The sequence below is a fragment of the Jaculus jaculus genome, chromosome 8, assembly GCF_020740685.1.
Source record: "Jaculus jaculus isolate mJacJac1 chromosome 8, mJacJac1.mat.Y.cur, whole genome shotgun sequence".
In the NCBI taxonomy this organism is placed as follows: domain Eukaryota; kingdom Metazoa; phylum Chordata; class Mammalia; order Rodentia; family Dipodidae; genus Jaculus; species Jaculus jaculus.
This window is the reverse complement of record NC_059109.1, coordinates 64,661,753-64,681,282: the sequence shown is the minus strand read 5'-3', so window position 1 is coordinate 64,681,282 and position 19,530 is coordinate 64,661,753. Positions and strand designations below refer to the sequence as shown.

Below are 19,530 nucleotides of genomic sequence, written 5' to 3'. Positions count from 1 at the left end.
GAACCCCAGCTAATGTACTGTGGACATATAACTAGGAATGAGGAAGAAACACTTAGATTCTTACATGACCTGCTTACTCAGAACAAGCTGGCATGTTCTGACTAGTATAGTAACCATGAACATGGGGCAAGAATATTGTAGAGTCTAGGGACATGGGTTTTCAAAACCAGACAGGTCAAGGTTTAATCTCAGCTTTTTATGTACTATGAAATTTTGAGCAAAGAATTTCAATTCTCAAAGGCTTTGCTTCTTCATCTGTAAAACAGGGATAATAATTTACATTTCATAAGAGTGCTGTGAGGTTCCAATAAGGTGAAACATGTGTCTGGCCTATAGAGAGGACTCAGAAATAGTAATTACTGTATTGGAATGACATTGTTCTTACTGAGCTTCTCTAGTTCCACTTGCTTTAGTTTGGGGAGCTGATGAAGCTGCCTCAACTACTGTAAAGGGACCTCATTCCAGAGCGCATGTGATAACAGCAGAATTCAAGGTCTATGGAAGTATATAGGAGGGGTTCCAGGCCATCAGGAACTAAAGACTTGACAGAGGAAAGGATACTGAAGTGGTCAATGAAGGGAAAGCCAGGAAAAGTTGGAAGAGTGGTTCCTATGCAATGGCACAGCCAGAGCTGAGGGAGAGAATAAGAGGTGCATTAAAACTTCCAAGTATTTCAGTATGTATGAAGTCTGGAGATCTGACTGGGGATATTGGCAGTGGGTTGCATTCCATCAACTACCCAGACAGTTCAATGTGCTCTTGCAGGGCAGCCAGCTGAGTCTTATGAAGCTTCACATTCTAAGGGCCCAGCTTAGTGCAGAGCACACAGTACTTTTTGAGTGAGCATTTCCTGAATGTCTGAGTATTATAACCAAATTCCAGCCAAACTTAGCTTAAGTATGATGCCAATTTATCTTCATTCTTCCATGAGTTTCCAAGCCACTTCCTTCCAACCCACTTCTCAGATCCAAATAAATAAAATCTAAAAATATAGCCTAGATCATGAATCATAGATGAAATGAAAAAGCAGTGACTCATAAGTTAATCTGCTTCTCAGGAGAGTTTTGCTGGTGTCCTTTGCTCTGGAAGGTTAGACAAAAATCTAGCATCACCACTGCTCAGATAGCCAGTGTGACTCTCAGGTCTGCCTCTTGGAGCCCATCTGAGTATCTAAGGCTTCCAGATCCAGATGTCAAGGGGTGGCAGCCCTGTGAGGCTCACCACAGAGCAGCACAGTGATGGGACATGACACAGGTGTTAATAAGGATGTTAAAGACTACGCTCCAGAAAATGTACAGCCCTTACTAATGTCTCAATGCCCAACATGTCCACTGTGGTTTTGGCCATAGCCTTAACTCAATTGCTTTTGTAGCCAAGGTAATGCCATCACTCAGTGAATCACTCCCATGGCCAATTATAGTTTATACCCTGTTTAAATAAGTTAGAGATGTAATATAATCTAATACTAACAATATATGTATGATCTATCCTGATAACACATAAACCTTTTAAAATAGAACATCTTTTTAAAAATATTTTATCCTTCAACATGTTTATTTATTAGAGAAAGAGAGCAAAAGAGGCAGGTAGAAAGAGATAATGGGTGCTCCAAGACCTCCAGCCACTGCAAAGGAACTCCAGACACATGTACTACCTTGTATATCTGGCATTATGTGGGTACTGGGGAATTGAACTTGAGTCCTTAGGCTTCACAGGCAAGCAACTTAACTGCTGAACCTTCTTTCTAGCTCCATCTTTTTAAAAAAACATTATCTCTCAACTGTTATTGCTTCAAATAATTAAATAATTATGCCCTCCATGCCGAAATCTTGCAAATCTGATTTAGCTTTGAGAAGTAAGTATTTGATTGGATTGGACTGACTACTGCTGCACAAACTCTGTTAGCTTGCAAGATAGCATCTGCTACTGCATGCACAAGGGACACAGCAATTTCATCAAACTCTCTTACATTCCTCTTTCTCTGCCATGAGTCTGAACCCCTTGGCCCTCAAAGATCCTAACACCCTTGAACTTTTGCTCTTGCCCTTGCAATCATATTGAACTTATTTTAAATACAAATTTGAAATCTTGGGCTGGAGAGATGGCTTAGCAGTTAAGGCGCTTGCCTGCAAAGCCAAAGGACCTCAGTTCGATTCCTCAGTACCCATGTCAGCCATATGCACAAGGGGGCACATGCATCTCGAGTTTGTTTGCAATGGCTGGAGGCCCTGGTGCACCCATTCTCTCTTTCTCTCTCTCTCTTCTCTCCCTCTCTTTCTCTATCACTCAGCCTCTTTTCCTCTCTCAAATAAATAAATAAAAATAAAATATTTTTTAAAATATGAAATCATGGCTAGCAGAAGATAGAACTAAATTACTATTTTATATATATATATATGTATGTATATATATATATACATACATATATATATATACATACATATATATATAAGTTCAATTCCCCAGTACCCACATAATGCCAGATGTACAAGGTAGTACATGTGTCTGGAGTACCTTTGCAGTGGCTGGAGGTCTTGGAGCATCCATTATCTCTTTCTACCTGCCACTTTTGCTCTCTTTCTCTAATAAATAAACAGGTTGAAGAATAAAATATTTTTAAAAAGATGTTATATTTTAAAAGGTTTATGTGTTATCAGGATAGGTCATACATATATTGTTAGTATTAGATTATATTACATCTCTAACTTATTTAAACAGGGTATTATATATATATATGTATGTCTGGTTTTTCAAGGGTGGGTCTCACTCTAGCCTAAGTAGACCTGGAATTCACTATGTAATCTTAGGGTGGCCTTAAAGTCATAGGGATCCTCCTACCTCTGCCTCCCAAGTGCTGGGATTAAAGGCATGTGCTACCATGCCCGGCTTATTTTATATATATATATTTTAAAAAACCACCATGGCTGCCACTTAGTTAAACTTTATTCAAATGGGATAATTGGAAAAAGACTAAATATTTGTCATTTGTTGCCAAGTTTAGTCAAACACGAAGTCTCTGGTAGAAGCATCAAGACGATAGCGGATTCAAGCTTAAGACCTCTCCAAGATTTTACCATGGCCAACATGTACTCTAAGAACTCACATCATTTTCCTCCACCTCCACTCAAGTCCCAGCACTGACATCTTGAATAGTCGACGTCATGGTGCTGAAACTATGGCTCATTTTAGTCAGTCCCCCACATGGTAATAGACCACTGAATGATGTCTTGCTAGTTCTCTGCTTTGACAATTTGTCTGCAAAACAAATGGCCAACAATACGTTTTTATTGAATTGCAGCCCAAGTGCTGATCTTTGGTCATTATGTTTCTTTTTAAATGGAGCACAAGCCTTTTCTATCTTTCAAGTTAGCAGATTCTGACTCATATGATATGGATGAAAGAATAAGAGTGGTTGAAGGAACCCCAGAGGTTGCCCATCTAATTTTGTAATTTTCATCAACAAAATATTAAAAGATGTCACCAAGAAAAGGTCAGGCTGAGAAGAGTGTCACTAAAGACAGAATTCAGAACTGTCTTGCTAGTACCAGAGGACGTGTTAAGGTAGATGGCATGGGCACAAAACTTCATAGAGGAAGAAGGCAGCTGAACTCAGGGCAGTGGAGATGTCCAATAGGCTCAGAGACTGGAAAATATCCACAGGAATTCAGCAATTGTCTACAACAGGGCAATATCAGTAGAGAAGTAAAAATAGAAGGCAGACACCAGGAGATAAAGAATTTGATATAGGAAGGCAAGGAAGCAAGCCAGGGACTGTAGCACTTTAGTTTGTTTTTGTTTGCAGGAATTTGTATTGTAGCATAACAGAAAAAACAAGCTAAGTAGAGGAGTGCATTTAAGGACAGAACAAACTTGAGCATGCTTGGTGACTGCAGGGTTGGCAATAACAAAAGAAAAGAGATTAAGATGAGTTCTGAGTTCCAGGGAGAGGTTCACCTCCTGCACACTTGGAAACATAATGATATACCACTGGTGAATCAGATTAACTTTCTCTGTCCTGGGTCTTTCCTGTCTCAGCTTGTGGGCTTGAGAATATGACTGTAACTCCCCCCCACCACCCCCTCCCTGCCACCCTCCATGATGTTAGCCAGGCCTATGTGGAGACAAACAAGCACATGTCTCCACTGGCAGCCACCAAGCCTTCACTTTAAACTGAGAAGCAGCTGCCCAGGGAGGACCTGCCTTTGAACTGACAGGCTTGAGTGGACCCACGCAATCCTGGCTGAAATCACCCACAGGGACTCACTCCCACACTTGAATGATATTGGGTATTGGTTGAAGCTACCTACAGACCACCTAGGCCTTTGATATGGTGGCAGCTATGTCCTTGCTGATAGAGATAGGGATGCCCATGGGCTGCTCCCAGGCCTTGCCATCCAGCCTCTAAGTCCCCAGAACCACCCCACTCTCCCAGATTTTACAGCAGCACCAGCATGCATCTTCCTTTCCTCATTTCTTCCAGTCCCTTTCCAGATGAGTTTAATTGCAGACTGGAGGAGGCTCAGTGCTGGCACCACCACAGATGCCAACTCTGCCACCCACAGGGTCCTAATGCCTGCCAGCTTTGCATGCTGATCCCACCACAGCTCAAACTTCTCTTTGCTCCCCACTCTTCCACCTCTGTGACTTAGTTAATACTGCTTTGTCATATCCTAACTGCTCTCAAACCTCCCTATTCATTTACTATAAGGAGGATATTGAGTTAATTCCACAGGTAACAAGACATTTCCTTGAGCAAAAAAGATAAATTAGGGATTGGAGTGATTTTAAAAAGGACAACAGACTTGAGCATGAATTGGTAACATATTTGGTTCAAAAAGGCAAAAAACAAAAATCCTTCTTGTTTCCACTTTTAACCTGAGTGGTGCTTTAATAACTCCAAAAGCCAGAGCCATTTATGTAACCAAGCCTCTTCTCTGAACTTAGCCTAATACAGATACTTGTACAGCAGGGACTAGCATTCCAATATTGTGGGACTCAGTCCTGGGAAAGAGGCAACATAAGCAATTGGCTTAAACCCTACCCAGGGAAAGAGTAGTCCCAGAACCATGTGGAACACAAACCAGTGTTTCTGAGGGGTGTTTCCATTGACCAAGGATACTTGGGTTGGACATATGGGAAAGAAACCATGAACTCATATTCTTTAGTGCTCTGAGGACAGATACCAAGGATGCCTTCCTCTACTCTTGAGGGCTGTGGAACTTGTCTCTCTTCTTTGTGTCCCTGAGGTTCCATACTATGATGCAGCCTCCAGGATGATGATAAGGCTGATCCTGAGAAGGTACAAAAAACAACGCTAATCTTTTCCTGCCTAACACTGTCTGGCCTCAATATAAGCTAGGTGAGGGAGAAATTTGATCAAAGTATGGAAGCTTAAACTATAATATCATCCTGAAACTGGATCTGTTTTGTAGGAATCAAGAAAAAATGATATGTTAGCACTGGAGAGATGGCTCAGCAGTTAAGGCACCTGCCTGCAAAGCCTAATGACCCAGGGTTCAATTACCCACTACTCACATAAGCCAGGTGTACAAAGTGGCACAGCATCTGGAGTTTGTTTGCAGAGGCTGGAGGCCCTGGTGTACCATTCTCTCTCTCCCCCCACCCCCCCCCCTCTCTCTTCCTCTCCTTGCTTGCAAACAAAGAAAAATTAAAAACAGAAAAATGGTATAAAGTGCCTTAAAGTCAAGCCTTTGTAGTGATCAGGACAGAACACTCTATAAAGACAACAGAGGGGAAACCTCTGACACCTGGGATGACCCCTGTGCACATTCAAGCCCTGCTTTACAAACAGAAATATTTCCTCCTATTCTGCAGTCATTCCCTATTTCTCCATCTACTCCAAGACCCCAGAGAAAAGAGCCCTCAGCCCTATGGTGCAAACAAGGACTAGAACTTCCTACTGTCCTTTGCCTGCAGATGACTCCTAAAGGAAATATTTGTACCTGGGGAAAAAGTCTGAGTCCATGCCCCTTTTTCAATCATGGTCCTTCATTAATGCAAAGAGACATGTGGCAGTCTCTCTAAAGATGCATATCTTCCAGGCCTTAGCATTAACTTATGATTTTACTTGGAAAGACCTATAGCTAGTCCTGACTATACATACGACTGGGGAAAAGTGGAGGTCTGGGAGGGAACAAAGAAGCACGCAGTGAGTCAGTTGGTTAATGTCTGGTGTACAGGTCTTCCAAGCTCAAAACCCCACTGATTGAAATCATAACACCCCATCATGGAATCACCATTGTGGGAGGATGAAAGAAAGCTTCACTGTAGAAATAAAAAAGAAAATGCAGTCAGAAATCTGACAGGGTCAGAGAGATTAGTCAAGGAAGAGGAGAAATTCCTGCTCTATTTGTTCAATAGGCTAATTGAGGCTTTCAGGATTCACCACCCTGAATCCTTCATCTCCCAGGGAAAAAGCACCTCTTGGTCAATTAGCCAGTCAGCCTCTGAGCAGGACTCTCATCGTGACATGATTCCACCAGTAGACCTGGTGCTCCTAAAGACATACAAGGGCAAGCATTCATGTAACCAGCTTTAGCCAGTTAACAAAAGGATCTCCAGAACATCACTGGGAAACCAGTACACACTAAATGGTTGTATCTCAGTCTGTCTCTACTCCCGAGTTTCTCTGTCTCTAAATATTCAAATTTTCTGCCCTCATATCACAACAGCCCTTGCCTTCCTGCTACCTTCCCTCATGGACAAACTTTCTTCATCAGGCCAAGCCTCCTGCTCTACTTTTCTTTTTACTACCCAAAGACTATTCCTAGAACTAACTATCACCAATAACTATGTGAGGCAAAGAATTTTCAATAATCCAGGGAACTCAAGCCCTATAGATTCAGCTGTTAGACATTCTCATCTCAGTGTTCAACCACCAATATCAGAAAGGAAGTGTCAACCACCTGACATGACGGTGTACTGGACTGAAGGTTCCCAGTGGGATAGACTGGAAGATAGAAAAACAAAAGGTGGCTTCCAGATCTCCCAAGTTAACTTTGTTCCTCTGCACAAAGGTGTAAAACAAAATATTTTTACCTTGTTAATAAAATTATGTTGTATGTATTCATAGTTGTTGTCATGCGAATGTATGTCAAGAAAGCATGGGACAAAACTCAATTCCCCTAGAATACTCCCAGATAAAAACAAAACTTAAGGTTGCTTCAATATTTTTCATTCACAATTGCACAGTGATGCTAGTATTTTTAATTGTTTATTACTTAACATGCATACTTAAAATGTTTGCACAGATGTGTGAATGTGAGTGTGTTGGTGATCTATTACAAGGCCTAGGGCTGAAGAGATGACTCAATGGTAAAGGCACTTGCCTACAAAGCCTAATGACCTGTGTTCAATTCCCCAGTATCCTTCTAAAACCAGATGTACTTATATCTGGAGCTTGTAGTGGTTGGAGGCCCTGGTATACCCATTCTCTCCCTCCCTCCCTCTCTCTCTCTCTCTCTCTGCTTGCAAATAAATAAAATAAAATATTTTAAAAGAATTTTTAAAAGGCCTGATAAATAGATACTGCCCTGTGAACTTAGGGACTCAACTTGTTAAAACTCATTAAAATGGTATATTTGGGTCTGTTAAAGCTTGTCTACATAAAACAGCATTCCTTGGTCATAAGATGGAAGTTTGATTAACCTAAAGAATTTAACATTGAATATATAGATTTTTTAAAATTTTATTTAATTAATTTATTTATTTATTTATTTGAGAGAGAGAGAAAGGAAGAGGTGGGGCAGGGCACTCCAGTGCTTTCAGCCACTGCAAATGAACTCCAGATGCATACACCCCCTTGTGCACCTGGCTTACATGGGACCTGGGAAATCAAACTGGGGTTCTTAGGTTTCGCAGGCAAATGCCTTAACCACTAAGCCATTTCCCTAGCCCTGAATATATAGATTTTGATAATGATTTGTTTCCACTAAAAATGTCAAAATTTGGGCTGGAGAGATGGCCTAGTGCTTAAGACACTTGCCTACAAAACCAAAGGACACAGGTTTGATTCCCCAGGACCCACATTAGCCAGATGCACAAGGTGGTGCATGAGACTGAAGTTTTTTTGTAGTGGCTAGAGGCTCTGGTGCAGCCATTCTTCCCCCGCCCCCTCTCTTTCTCTCACTCCCTCTCTCTTTCTTGAATAAATAACAAAAAATAAAAATAAAAGTCAAAATTTTATTTCTCTCCTCTTTCAAAATCAGAGATTTCAAGGTTCTTGTCCCTTTAAACCAAAGGGAAAAAAAAAAACAAACAGTCATTTTAAAGCCAAGCTATTGGTGCCTGTGTACTCTACCTAAAACCTCATCAATTATCAGGTTAGAGTCTATGTCTAAGAGAGCAAAAGTCTAAATACAGACTTTAGATTGTCCAATGCTATGGAAGAAATAATTAGATTGAAGGTCTGATTTAAATTTTAAGCAGTCTGAACTAACTTTTAAAAGATACATGATAGATTTAAATGAAAGCCATAAGATCATCTGGGGGGATAATTTCAAGGTAGGATCTCATTTTAGCCCAGGCTGATCTGGAATTCACTATGTAGTCTCAGGGTAGCCTCAAACTCATGGTGATCCACCTACCTCTGCCTCCTAAATTCTGGGATTAAAGGCATGTACCACCATGCCCAGATATAAAAGCATTTTTAATTTATGTGTATGAATATATATAGTCTACATGTGCTTATGGTTTTATATTGTTTACATAGCACCAAATTGGCTCATAAGTACATGGTTATATAAATCAAAACTAATAGCTCAAATTACTTTTAGTTCACAGTGTTACTGAAGTTTTAACACAAGAGGACAAAAAAAAAAAAATCTATGCAATTAAGCCATCTAAAGCAACATATTACTTGGTTATCATTGTCTTCATTCTTGTGCCACAAGTCCCTGTTGCTGAAGGAAGTAAACTTGCTCTCAGGACATGACGCCCACAGCCTCACCTTGTGGATAATTGCCCCTTTGGGAGTTGCATCTTATTCGGTTGTTCTGTTTCTAGAACCCAAATATTGAGACAACGACTTATCTCTTTGCCTTCCACTTACCTTAAATAACTAACATGCTTCTCTGCAGAGGTTAGCAAGTAGTGCAAAAAAAAAAAAAAAAAAAGATATACAACAAATGGAAAAAGAGATGCCAAGCCTTTATCCTGTTTTGCTTCCCTTTGAGCTCAAATAAAAAGGAAATGTTGGGCTGGAGAGATGGCTTACCAGTTAAGCGCTTGCCTGTGAAGCCTAAGGACCCTGGTTCAAGGCTTGATTCCCCAGGACCCACGTTAACCAGATGCACAAGGGGGTGCACGTGTCTGGAGTTTGTTTGCAGTGGCTGGAGGCCCTGGCATGCCCATTCTCTCTCTCTTTCTCTCTAAAGGCCTCTTTCTCTCTCTGTCTGTCACTCTCAAAAAAAATAAATAAAAATATACAAAAAAAAGAGAGGAAATGTTTGGGGCTAGAGAGATTGCTCAGAGGTTAAAGTCATTTGTACAGCCTGACAGCCTAGGTTTGGTTCCTCAGTACTCAGTACCCATGTAAAGCCAGATGCACAAAAGGGTGCATGTGTCTGGAGTTCATTTGCAGTGGCAGAAAGTCCGACTGCACCCATACCTTCTCCCTCTCTCTCTCCTTCTCTCTGAAATAAATTTTTTAAGTAGATATCTTATTCACAAAAGCAGCTTCTAAATGTCTGTTGTTTCGACTTAAATTTTTAACATGTGGCTAATTTAAATTTGTTGGTTAAAAAAACTGTCCCTGGGACTGTTCACATTTTTGTCTTTTTTTTTTTTTTTTTTTTTTTTGCTTTTTCGAGGTAGGATCTCACTCTGGTCCAGGCTGACCTGGAATTAACTCTGTAGTCTCAGGGTGGCCTTGAACTCATGGCGATCCTCCTACCTCTGCCTCCTGAGTGCTGGGATTAAAGGCATGCGCCACCACGCCTGGCTTTTGTCTATATTTTTAACTATCAGCTATTAAAGACCTAATATAACTGTTTTCTGTACTTACATGAGATATGTTTTGGTAAAGAAATTTAACGAGAAGAAGAAATTCTTTTCATGAGAAAGCATTTAGTATGGAGATTTTGTCCTAAGGTAAAAGCTTATTCTAAAATATAAATTGAGAGAGTTTGGAAAAATACTAGAAATTAAGGCACGTCATAAAAAAAAAAGGTTTATGAGAGTTTAATCTTCAAAAGTAGTATGGGGAGATAGGGAGATAGCTTAGTGGCTAAAAGCACTTGACATGTAAGCTTGAAGGCCTGAAAAGGCCTGGTTCACCCCCCTGAGATCAATTCCCAGTACCCACATAAACAGGCAGGTATAGCCAGGCACACCTGTAACCCTAGTTTTGGGGAAGCTGAGACTGGAGAATCACTGGGGCTTGTTTATCTGACAAAAACCAGTCAGACCAAAAAAAAAAAAAAAAAAAAAAAAAAAGCAGCAGCTCCAGGTTCAGTGAGAAATTCCATCTCAAGGAACTACATGAAAGACAAGATTGAAGAAGACACACAATGTTCTTTCCTAGCCTTTGCAGGTGGGTACATAGGGCTTGTGCCTCTGCATACACACACGCATTTAGTACATATATCACACCACACATGCACATGCATACACACATGCACACCCTGCATCTCAAGTGCTGGGATTAAAGGCATGTGCTACCATGCCTGGCTTTAATTTTTTGACTATACTTTACTCTTGGGTGTTTAAAGATCATGGAGGTAGCCAAAAATTAACCATTTTCCTTTTCATTGCTAAGGTCAATTGAAGAATTGTGGTTTTCTAAAAACTTATTTAAAGAGGAAAGAGTTTATGGAGTTTATGTTTTATTGAGATTTTCTACTATATGTGACAGGCCTCCAATTAAGAAATTTAGTCTTGGGCTGGAGAGATGGCTTAGCAGTTAAGCGCTTGCCTGTGAAGCCTAAGGACCCCGGTTCAAGGCTCGGTTCCCCAGGTCCTACGTTAGCCAGATGCACAAGGGGGCGCACACGTCTGGAGTTCGTTTGCAGTGGCTGGAAGCCCTGGCGCGCCCATTCTCTCTCTCTCCCTCTATCTGTCTTTCTCTGTATGTCTGTCGCTCTCAAATAAATAAATAAATAATGAACCAAAAAAAAGTGTTTTGAAGAAATTTAGTCTTAACAGTCATTGTTAATTAAAATTTTGTTTTTGTCAAGTTTTATTTAAGTGTTATACAGCAATTAAATTTTAAACTATCGGGACTGGAGAGATGGCTCAATGGCTAAAGCAGCTTGTTTGCAATGCTTGCCGGCCCAGGGTTCATTTCCCCAGTATCTACACAAAGCCAGATGCATCAAAAGTGACCCTAAAGCTAGTGTCTAGAGTTTGTTTGCAGTGGCACGAGACCCTGATGTGGCTGTGCATATGCATGCTCTTTCCTCATCTCTTGCTTGCTTGCACAAACAAGTAAATAAATACATTTTAAACCATAATTTGTTCTTCAATACTGTTATGACTGACCTGCTGGATGTTCAATAACCATGCTTAGAGGACAAAGCCAAAGAGGATATTAAAGCTAAAATGACAGTTCATATTTGGCCCTTTGTACGAAGGTTAGACAAATCTCAGGGGACTAAGAGCTATCTATAAAAGGACCTATAGATCCAGAAAGTCACATTCCTTTTTAATCAAAGAATACATGGATACTCCAGAGTTTGAACCACACAAAGAGGAGAGTCAACACAGAAGAAAATGTTCTCAGTGCTTCTGAGGAAATTTGCATGGTCGAGACCTGGACCCATCCCAGCACAACTGGTAGAGGGAAACTGAAGTCATGGGGCCCCTTCTAACTGCCTTAGAGTAACTCCTAAAATTCTTCAATTGACCTTAGCAATGAAAAGGAAAATGGTTAATTTTTGGCTACCTCCATGGTCTTAAAACACTCAAGAGTAAAGTATAGTCAAGAAATAAAAGCCAGGCATGGTGGCACATGCCTTTAATCCCAGCACTTGGGATACAAGGGTAAGAGGATCACTTTAAGTTCAAGGCCACCCTGAGACAGTGAATTCCAGGTCAGCCTGGGCTAGAGTAGCCCCTACCTTGAAAAGCCAGAAAAAGAAAAGAAATAAAATGATAGGTAATAATGTAGACCAAAAGGGACTAGACTCTAGACTTTAAAAGAGTATGAGCGGGGCTGAAGAGATGGCTTAGTGGTTAAGGCATTTGCCTACAAAGGCTAAGGACCCAGATTCAACTCCCCAGTACCCACATAATAAGCCAGATGCACAAACAGCATGCACAGATGCATGCATCTGGAGTTATTTTGCAGTGGCTAGAGACCCTAGTGTGCCCAGTCTCTCTCTATCTGCCTCTTTCACTCTCTCTCTCAAAATAAAATAAATAAAATATTTAAAGAAAATTAAAAAGGACATACAATGATTCAAGACTCACAGGTTTTCCCTTTAAATCCCAAGGCTGGGCCACTGAACATGCCAGGGAGGAAAATAAAAGTCAACCCCAGCTATAATACAAAGGTAAGCTTTATTCTTATTACCTATCAGTGATTGTAACTTTATGTTTTGTTTTTTCATTATTTTCCTTTAACATTGTTGGTATTCAGCGGTTACGATTTCACATTATATTTCTTCTGATCTATTCCATCATTTGAGTCCTTCTAAAAGCTGTTCTTTTTTTATTTTGCCATAATTCAGTAAGTAAGCATCAGTGAGGTTTTCAACATCTGAGGATCGCAGCCCCTGAGGACAAGCTGCACAAGGACGGATCTCCTGGGACAAGCAGGGCCATGGCTCTTGCCCTTTCTGGGGCTATTCATTACTCTTTCTTAGACCTTAAATTGTTAATCTTGTAAAATCTGTGTCTTCTAGGATATATGACCATTTCCAACAACATTTCTTACGATGCAGGGGGATTCCAACCAATTCCTTCTACAGGAAATCCAATTGGCAGAGTAGGGAGAAAGTTTTGTGGTCCCGCTTAGGCAGGGACTATGCCCCTCCTCAGCATGGAATAAGCTATAGAAGCTTAACTGACCCCCACCTCTCAGTTCCTCAAAAAGATTTCTGGGTAAGTGGCTCTCAGGGAGGAGCTGTGACAAAAGAGGGACTTGGACAGGCTTATGAAGATAAACATGAAAGACGCCATTTGGCACAGGACTGGTAACCCTTCTGCACCTGGGCAGCACATAGCAGTAGAGCACGCTGGAGAAAAGCCTGGGTATGTACAAACTTGGGAGAAAATGGGTGCTCTATGAAGGATCCTAAGATTCATGGCCCACTATTTTTAAGCTATGCCTTTTCCTAGCCCACTCCTCAGGAATGCCTTTGTCTTTCTTCTTTTTCTTTTTATAATACTTTATTTATTGGAGAAAGAAAGAATGGCACGCCAGGGCCTCTAGCTATTGCAAATGAACTCCAGACGCATGTGCCACCTTGTGCATCTGGCTTATGTGAGTACTGGGGAATTGAACCTGAGTCCTTAGGCTTCACAGGCAAACATCTTAACCATTGAGCCATTTCTCCAGCTTCTCTTTCTTAATAAATTGTCTCTATTTCTATTACTAAATGTTAAAAATTTTAAACTATTTTAAAAAACATTAAAATTTAAAACTTTACTAAAATATATGCCACAAGCTGAGCCTGGTGGCACAGACCTGCAATCCCAGTTACAAAAAGACTAAGGCAGGAGGATCAGAAGTTCAAGACTACCCTGGACAACAGTAAGATCTCGTCTCAAAATAAAAAGTGAAAAAGAGGTCTGGGGATATGGCACAGTAATAGAGCCCTTGAACAACATGTGCAAGGCCCTAGGTTCAATCCTCATTACTGAAAGAAACACACATACCACAGATTTTTTTTTTTTTTTTGGTTTTTTGAGGTAGGGTCTCACTCTAGCCCAGGCTGACCTGGAATTCATTATGTGGTCTCAGGGTGGCCTCGAACTCATGGCAGTCCTCCTACCTCTGCCTCCTAAGTGCTGGGCATGCGCCACCACGTCCGGCCACAGATTACATATATATAATTTTCCTCTCAAATCTTTTTTAAAGGGTCAATTTTTTTGTTGTGTTTTTTTTAAGATAGAGTCTCACTCTAGTCCAGGCTCACCTGGCACTCAATCTGTAGTACCAGGCTGGCTTAGAATTCAGTGTCTGTCTACCTCTGCCTCCCAAGTGCTGGGATTAAAAGTGTATGCCACCACGCCCAGCTTGAAATCATTTTGTTAAATCAATATCAACCATCTATGATGAGCAAGAAGCATAGCTTCCTCATACAGACATTTCCACCTCACATATTTTTTGCTTTGCATTTTCTCTACCTAAAGAGAGAACCTTCTGTTATCTGAGAAATTCACAGCTGGCCTACTGATGTCAGCTGCTCAGAAAACAATGCAGGAACCCTGCTGTGAGCACCCCTGCATCTATGCACACCACATTCAGAAGAAACCACCACAGAGGGTTTGTTCCCTACTATCTTAGAGTTGCTCAATGTGTGTAGGAAACATTACCTTACTAGGTGAGACATGTCAAACATTTCTGGAAATTGTCAGATTATAACTGATAAATGAATATATTGCCCATAAGTAGGCACATCATGCCTGCGGAGGCTTCCAGGATCAATACTCACTCCCTGCCAGACCCCTCCCAAAGCAAACCTATGTCATCCTTCCTCCTCCACTTCCTTTTCTTCTCAACCTGTTTCTTTTCATGGGTGATAGTCTAGTTAAGAAATCTGTTTCATATTTTTCTGCAGGGAAGGATTTGGAAATTCTTCTCCTATTCCAGGCCAGAATTTGTTTCATCATGTCCTGTTACCATCTCACTGTGTATCTCTTTCCCTTCTGCAAAAACTATTATTTTTGCTCATTGGGCACTATATTCAGAACATTCCTTCCCTTAGCATCCTCATGTCATGAGATTAAGCAGAGTGATGTGAAACTTGCAGTCTTATCATCACAGAACTTTGCAACTTGTTGATATTTGTCATAAAAGGAGGAACTTAAGATTTAATGTTTAATAGATTTCTTTGTTAGCTGTTTCTGATATAGTACCATAGTTTTTAGGAGGCCAGTGCCTTATCCACTGGGGTGCTAGGGAGTGACAAGATTACTTGCTCTAACTTGTCCTGAGAGTCTGGCTTTCTGTTGAAAGTGTGGGAGAGCTCCCATGAGCTATCCTTGGTGGATCACTGAGAGGAGGTGCAATTAGAGCTCATCTGAAAAGTTTCAGACATTTACTTTCCATTTTCAGTATTTCAAGATATTGTATTTTCAAATTAAAAAACAAAACCTCTTTTTAAGTATCCATTCATTTAGCCAGAATATGCATCTTTATGCATCATCTCAGGAGCAGAAGGAAAAACCAGCATAACAAATCCCCCTCTGCTCTGGACCCTCTGACATGACAGTTCCTGTCGTGACGAACAGTGGGAAGTGCAGCTTGCTCCCCAGGACCAGGAGGTTCTTCCTGACACAGTCTACCAGCCAGAGAGAAGAGCACACGAAGAGCAGCATGTGGCACTTCGCCGCTCTGTGCACGTAGAGATGCAGTGCGAAGGGAGAGTCGCAAAAACACAAAACAACCTGCTACTGTTTCAAGTTCCCCACAAAGGGATTTTCACTTCTTACCATCTTTATTATTTGAATGTTCTCCAAAATTACTGTGCAAAATTACTGCCTCTGACATTTCAGAAAACACAATAATCAAGTCAGACAAAAAGAACTAGAAAGTTAGTGCTCATTGCTGTCTTTTCTTATTCTAGTCCTAACTCTTCTGTCTTGAAAAGAAAATATAAGTGAGACAACAATTTTTCACAAGGAGCCTAGAGGTTTTTGCCAATACTCAGAAGTGTTGGGCAAATAAAAGATAACATGCATTCAATTTGTTTGGTAAAGTACCATAGGTTGTGGAAAATATATCCATAAAACCAAATTGGTCTGTATGAGTATATTTCTGATAGCTAATGTCATCTCACCTGAGAAAGGTATATTCTCCAAATAACAAAAACTACTGAGAATAAATTCCGCCTTTGTAGTAAACTTCATCCAAATTTCTTTAATTTTTACAAAATTCTATGTAGATGCAAAGGGCATCCCAAAAGACATAAGTTTTTGTTAATAAAAGCAAGAATACTAGGGCACCTTTCCTTAGTCTTCAGCTGGCAAAATCACTGAGTAGGAGGAAGGCAAAGCTCCTTTATATTTGGCTTTCTATGCTGGAACCTCTGTTCCCAGAGACACTTATTGCTGATTTCATCCCCCTGAATGCAGGGTCTTGGGGAGAATTCTGATGGATCTCCAGCTGCTGCAAACAAATCCCAGATGCATATGCTACTCTACATCTGGCTTTACATGAATACTACAGAATCAAACCCAGTTTGTTAGGTTTTGCAGGCAAGTACCTTAACTGCTGAGCCATCTATCCATCCCAGCTTTTGTGTATTTTGACTTTGCAAGAGATAGTTTGTCAGAAGCTCATGCCATTGCATTGCCGGTAGCAATACCATATGTTCCACTAGGTCATGGCGCTCGCATGGTTCCCAGGATCAGCTATCATCTCCATGCAAAGACAATGGGTGGCCTTATTAAAATACCTCAAATGTTATCAAGGGTATTTTCCAGATAAAATGGATATCACATAGCAACTCTTTCCACACTAAAAATTATACCAGAGTGTGGGTGTGTTTAGGTGCAGGGGGGCTCAGGAAAGAGGGAAATTGAGGCAGAGGATAGAGAACAGTAGACAAGTGCGCAGGTCTGGCAGTCACTTTAAACCATGAGACTGACCAATGAGAAGTGCCTGTAAACTTCCTGTAGACACACGCATGCATGCCCATATAAGCCCTCACTGTGGAGTGGGGCAAAAGCTGAGTGTTCCACACAATTATCTTCCTTAGGGGTCACAGGCATGTGTTTGCAAAGGCTGCCCCAAGCCTACTCCCTCTGCAACCTGTCCAGCACTCATTAATCAGCCTTCTCTGAGATCACGGCTGTTGGATTGGAATGTAAATATTGTAACTCAATCTCCAGTGTGACACCTTCTATTCTGATTTCTCACTGAAATGCCTATCTACACATCAGTATTGAGTATCATTACTGTAATCTGACACGTCATTCACTGTTTGCATCACCAGCATCACTAATGTCACTCCAAGACTTAAATTTGGAAGCTATTTTCATTCTCCACAACTCATCATCCTATTCATCTACAACCTCCCTGAAGAGCAGCCTGTCATTCTTCACTGCTTCATTCCATGCCCAAGAAACCAACAAGCTAATCTTTTTAAAGCTACCTCCATGATTTGCTTGCAAGCCTAGGAGACCCCTGCTCAGCACTTCATTTCCACAGAGTTGCTTTGGGTAACTCCCTCCTCTTCTCTGGACTTCCATGCTTCACTGTCTTTGTTCAGTTCATGCTCCCTTAAGGACTCTGTGGCAGCCACGTTTACCCACCATTCTCCTCCTCTACAGGATCCCCTTTCTCCTTCATTGATCCCAGCCTGTGGATGCTCCTTTGCAACCACCATAGTGGCTTGCATCCTACCCTTGACCCTGTTGGGAGTCTAGATCCGATTGTCAAAATTCTTCTGAAGGTTACCCACATGAATGAATCCCACGGCACAACCACCTTCTCCCCTTCTGATTTTCCCCAGCATTTTCACACTAGATATCAACTGATCAATCCTATTTTTATATTATTTCACATATATTCATTGAGAACTGAGCTCTAAAAGGCAAAGGCCAACTCTTGGTTTACTCCGAGTTAACAAAGTGAAAGGGTTGGCCTGCTTCATATACGAGGGATGCAAGGTGCACACTGGAGTGGGGCATCTTCAGAAGACAGGTGAGGAGGTGCCAGGGAGGACCTTGATTTTATACATAGGCTATGGATGCAGTGTAGAGTAGTGCTGAAACCAGCCCCTAGCACAGTTAGTCTTGGCCATCATTTGAAGACTGCTTCTTAAGTGTCTGTCTGTCTCTCTCCCTCTCTCCATATATATACTGCAAATCAGCAAGAAGTTTTATTTAAAGAGACTGTTCCTAACATGGAAAGGTCTATCTACAGCCATTCTCTCAGGTACAATGGCCAGTGTGACCTACCACTTCTCAACTATGAATCTGATTTGAAATCCTTGACTCTGCCTAGTCAGAATAGTTAAGTCCAGAAGGTTGACAGGTACCATCCCAGCTGTCTGAGAGAAGTTGTGCTCACACCAGAAGCTACCTATAGGTTAGCACCAACTCAAGCCTTTTAAGCGAAAGGTTGTCTCACTCTGGTACATGCCAGGTAACTGCAAGGCAATTTGCAAAGCCAGCTTCTCTTTCCCTAGATCCAATTGCATAAGGTCTTCTAGCTAGAACCCAGCCAGGTCCAGGAGAGGGCAGAGCTGCCTAGGAAGGCCTTCTTAGAGGGGCCAAAAGGGAAATGGACTTACCCTCACACAGTAATTCTTGCCGGTCCCCAACAGGTCCTGCAGAAAGCTCCCATCCTGCCTGCTTCTGGGGGCTAGCTCTCCAGGGTCAGGAAATGGGCAAGGGTCAGGAGGGAAAGGGGTGGGCCTGTGTCCCAAAAGATCTGGTCGCAGGGTAGCTGCAGACCCAGTCCTACTTGGACTGGTTTCCGAGGAAGCTGGGCTGCTGGGAGCCTGGTCCCGGCTTTCTTGGAGTTTCATCCGGGGCACCTCTTTGATACCCAGGCAAAAGTTTTTCAGACTTAACAAAGTGGCAGGGTTGGCTAGCTTCATGCTCGCTATGCGAGGGATCAAGGTGCACAGTGGAGTGGGGCTTTCTTGGGCTGGCACAGTAGCATCTTCACAGGGCAGGTGAGGAGGTGCCACGGTTGGGTAGGGAGGGTGCGCTGAGCCCTTGTTCCCGACTGAGCCTCCGGAGCTGCCTTCGTCCAAAGACGAGATGGACTCGTTCCGAAAGCGGCTGTACTTGGCCCTGTGAAGCATCCCGGGGTGCCCAGAGAGTCCTACAGGCAGAGCGAGTCCTGAGTCCTGCCAGGCTGCCCTGGCCGCGCTCTCGCATAGCCTTGGCAGTGCTGGAACGGGGTACTGTTGCATAAACAGCCTGCTTGTTGGGTAGATAAGCAGCACGGACATCAGATGCCCGGTGCAACTCTTTCGAGCTACCGATCTCCACTTCTGCTGCTGGGTCCCTGGTCTCTCAAGGATGACAGCCCAGGGGCAAACCTCCCCCGCTGGTTCCAGTCCCTCCCTGGCCCAGGCAGGGGCGGGTCTGCTCCTCTCCGGGAAAGCCTTCACCCCGCTGGGCTGCGGGACTGCTCACCACCCGCTCTCCCACACACGGAGGCGGGCCCAGGTCCAGCCGCCTCTCTAGCCTGGCAAGAGACTGGCAGAAATCTCCCCCCCCCCCCCTTCTGCTCACAAGAACTTTCAAACCTGCTTCCACAGGGCGGGGCAATGATTGGCCTATTAACCCTTTATTTGTCCCAGTGACTGTTCCTTTCAAAGGGAAAAATAAAATGCACATGTGAGTAGTCAAAGGCCTTCTGTCCGGGTCCTCCGGTTCTGATGG

At 42.2% G+C, this 19,530-nt stretch overlaps 1 protein-coding gene across 1 annotated transcript in view; it reads right to left on the bottom strand.

Annotated features, from left to right (window-relative positions):
- The window catches only part of Shc4 (SHC adaptor protein 4), a 112,612-nt gene extending 93,335 nt beyond the window's left edge, over positions 1-19,277 (bottom strand). The window contains exon 1 of the mRNA XM_004669736.3: positions 18,426-19,277. Within this exon, the coding sequence (XP_004669793.3) occupies positions 18,426-19,094 (669 nt within the window). The 5' untranslated portion in view covers positions 19,095-19,277. The remainder of the gene's footprint in view (positions 1-18,425) is intronic.
- Positions 19,278-19,530: the final 253 nt, after the last annotated feature.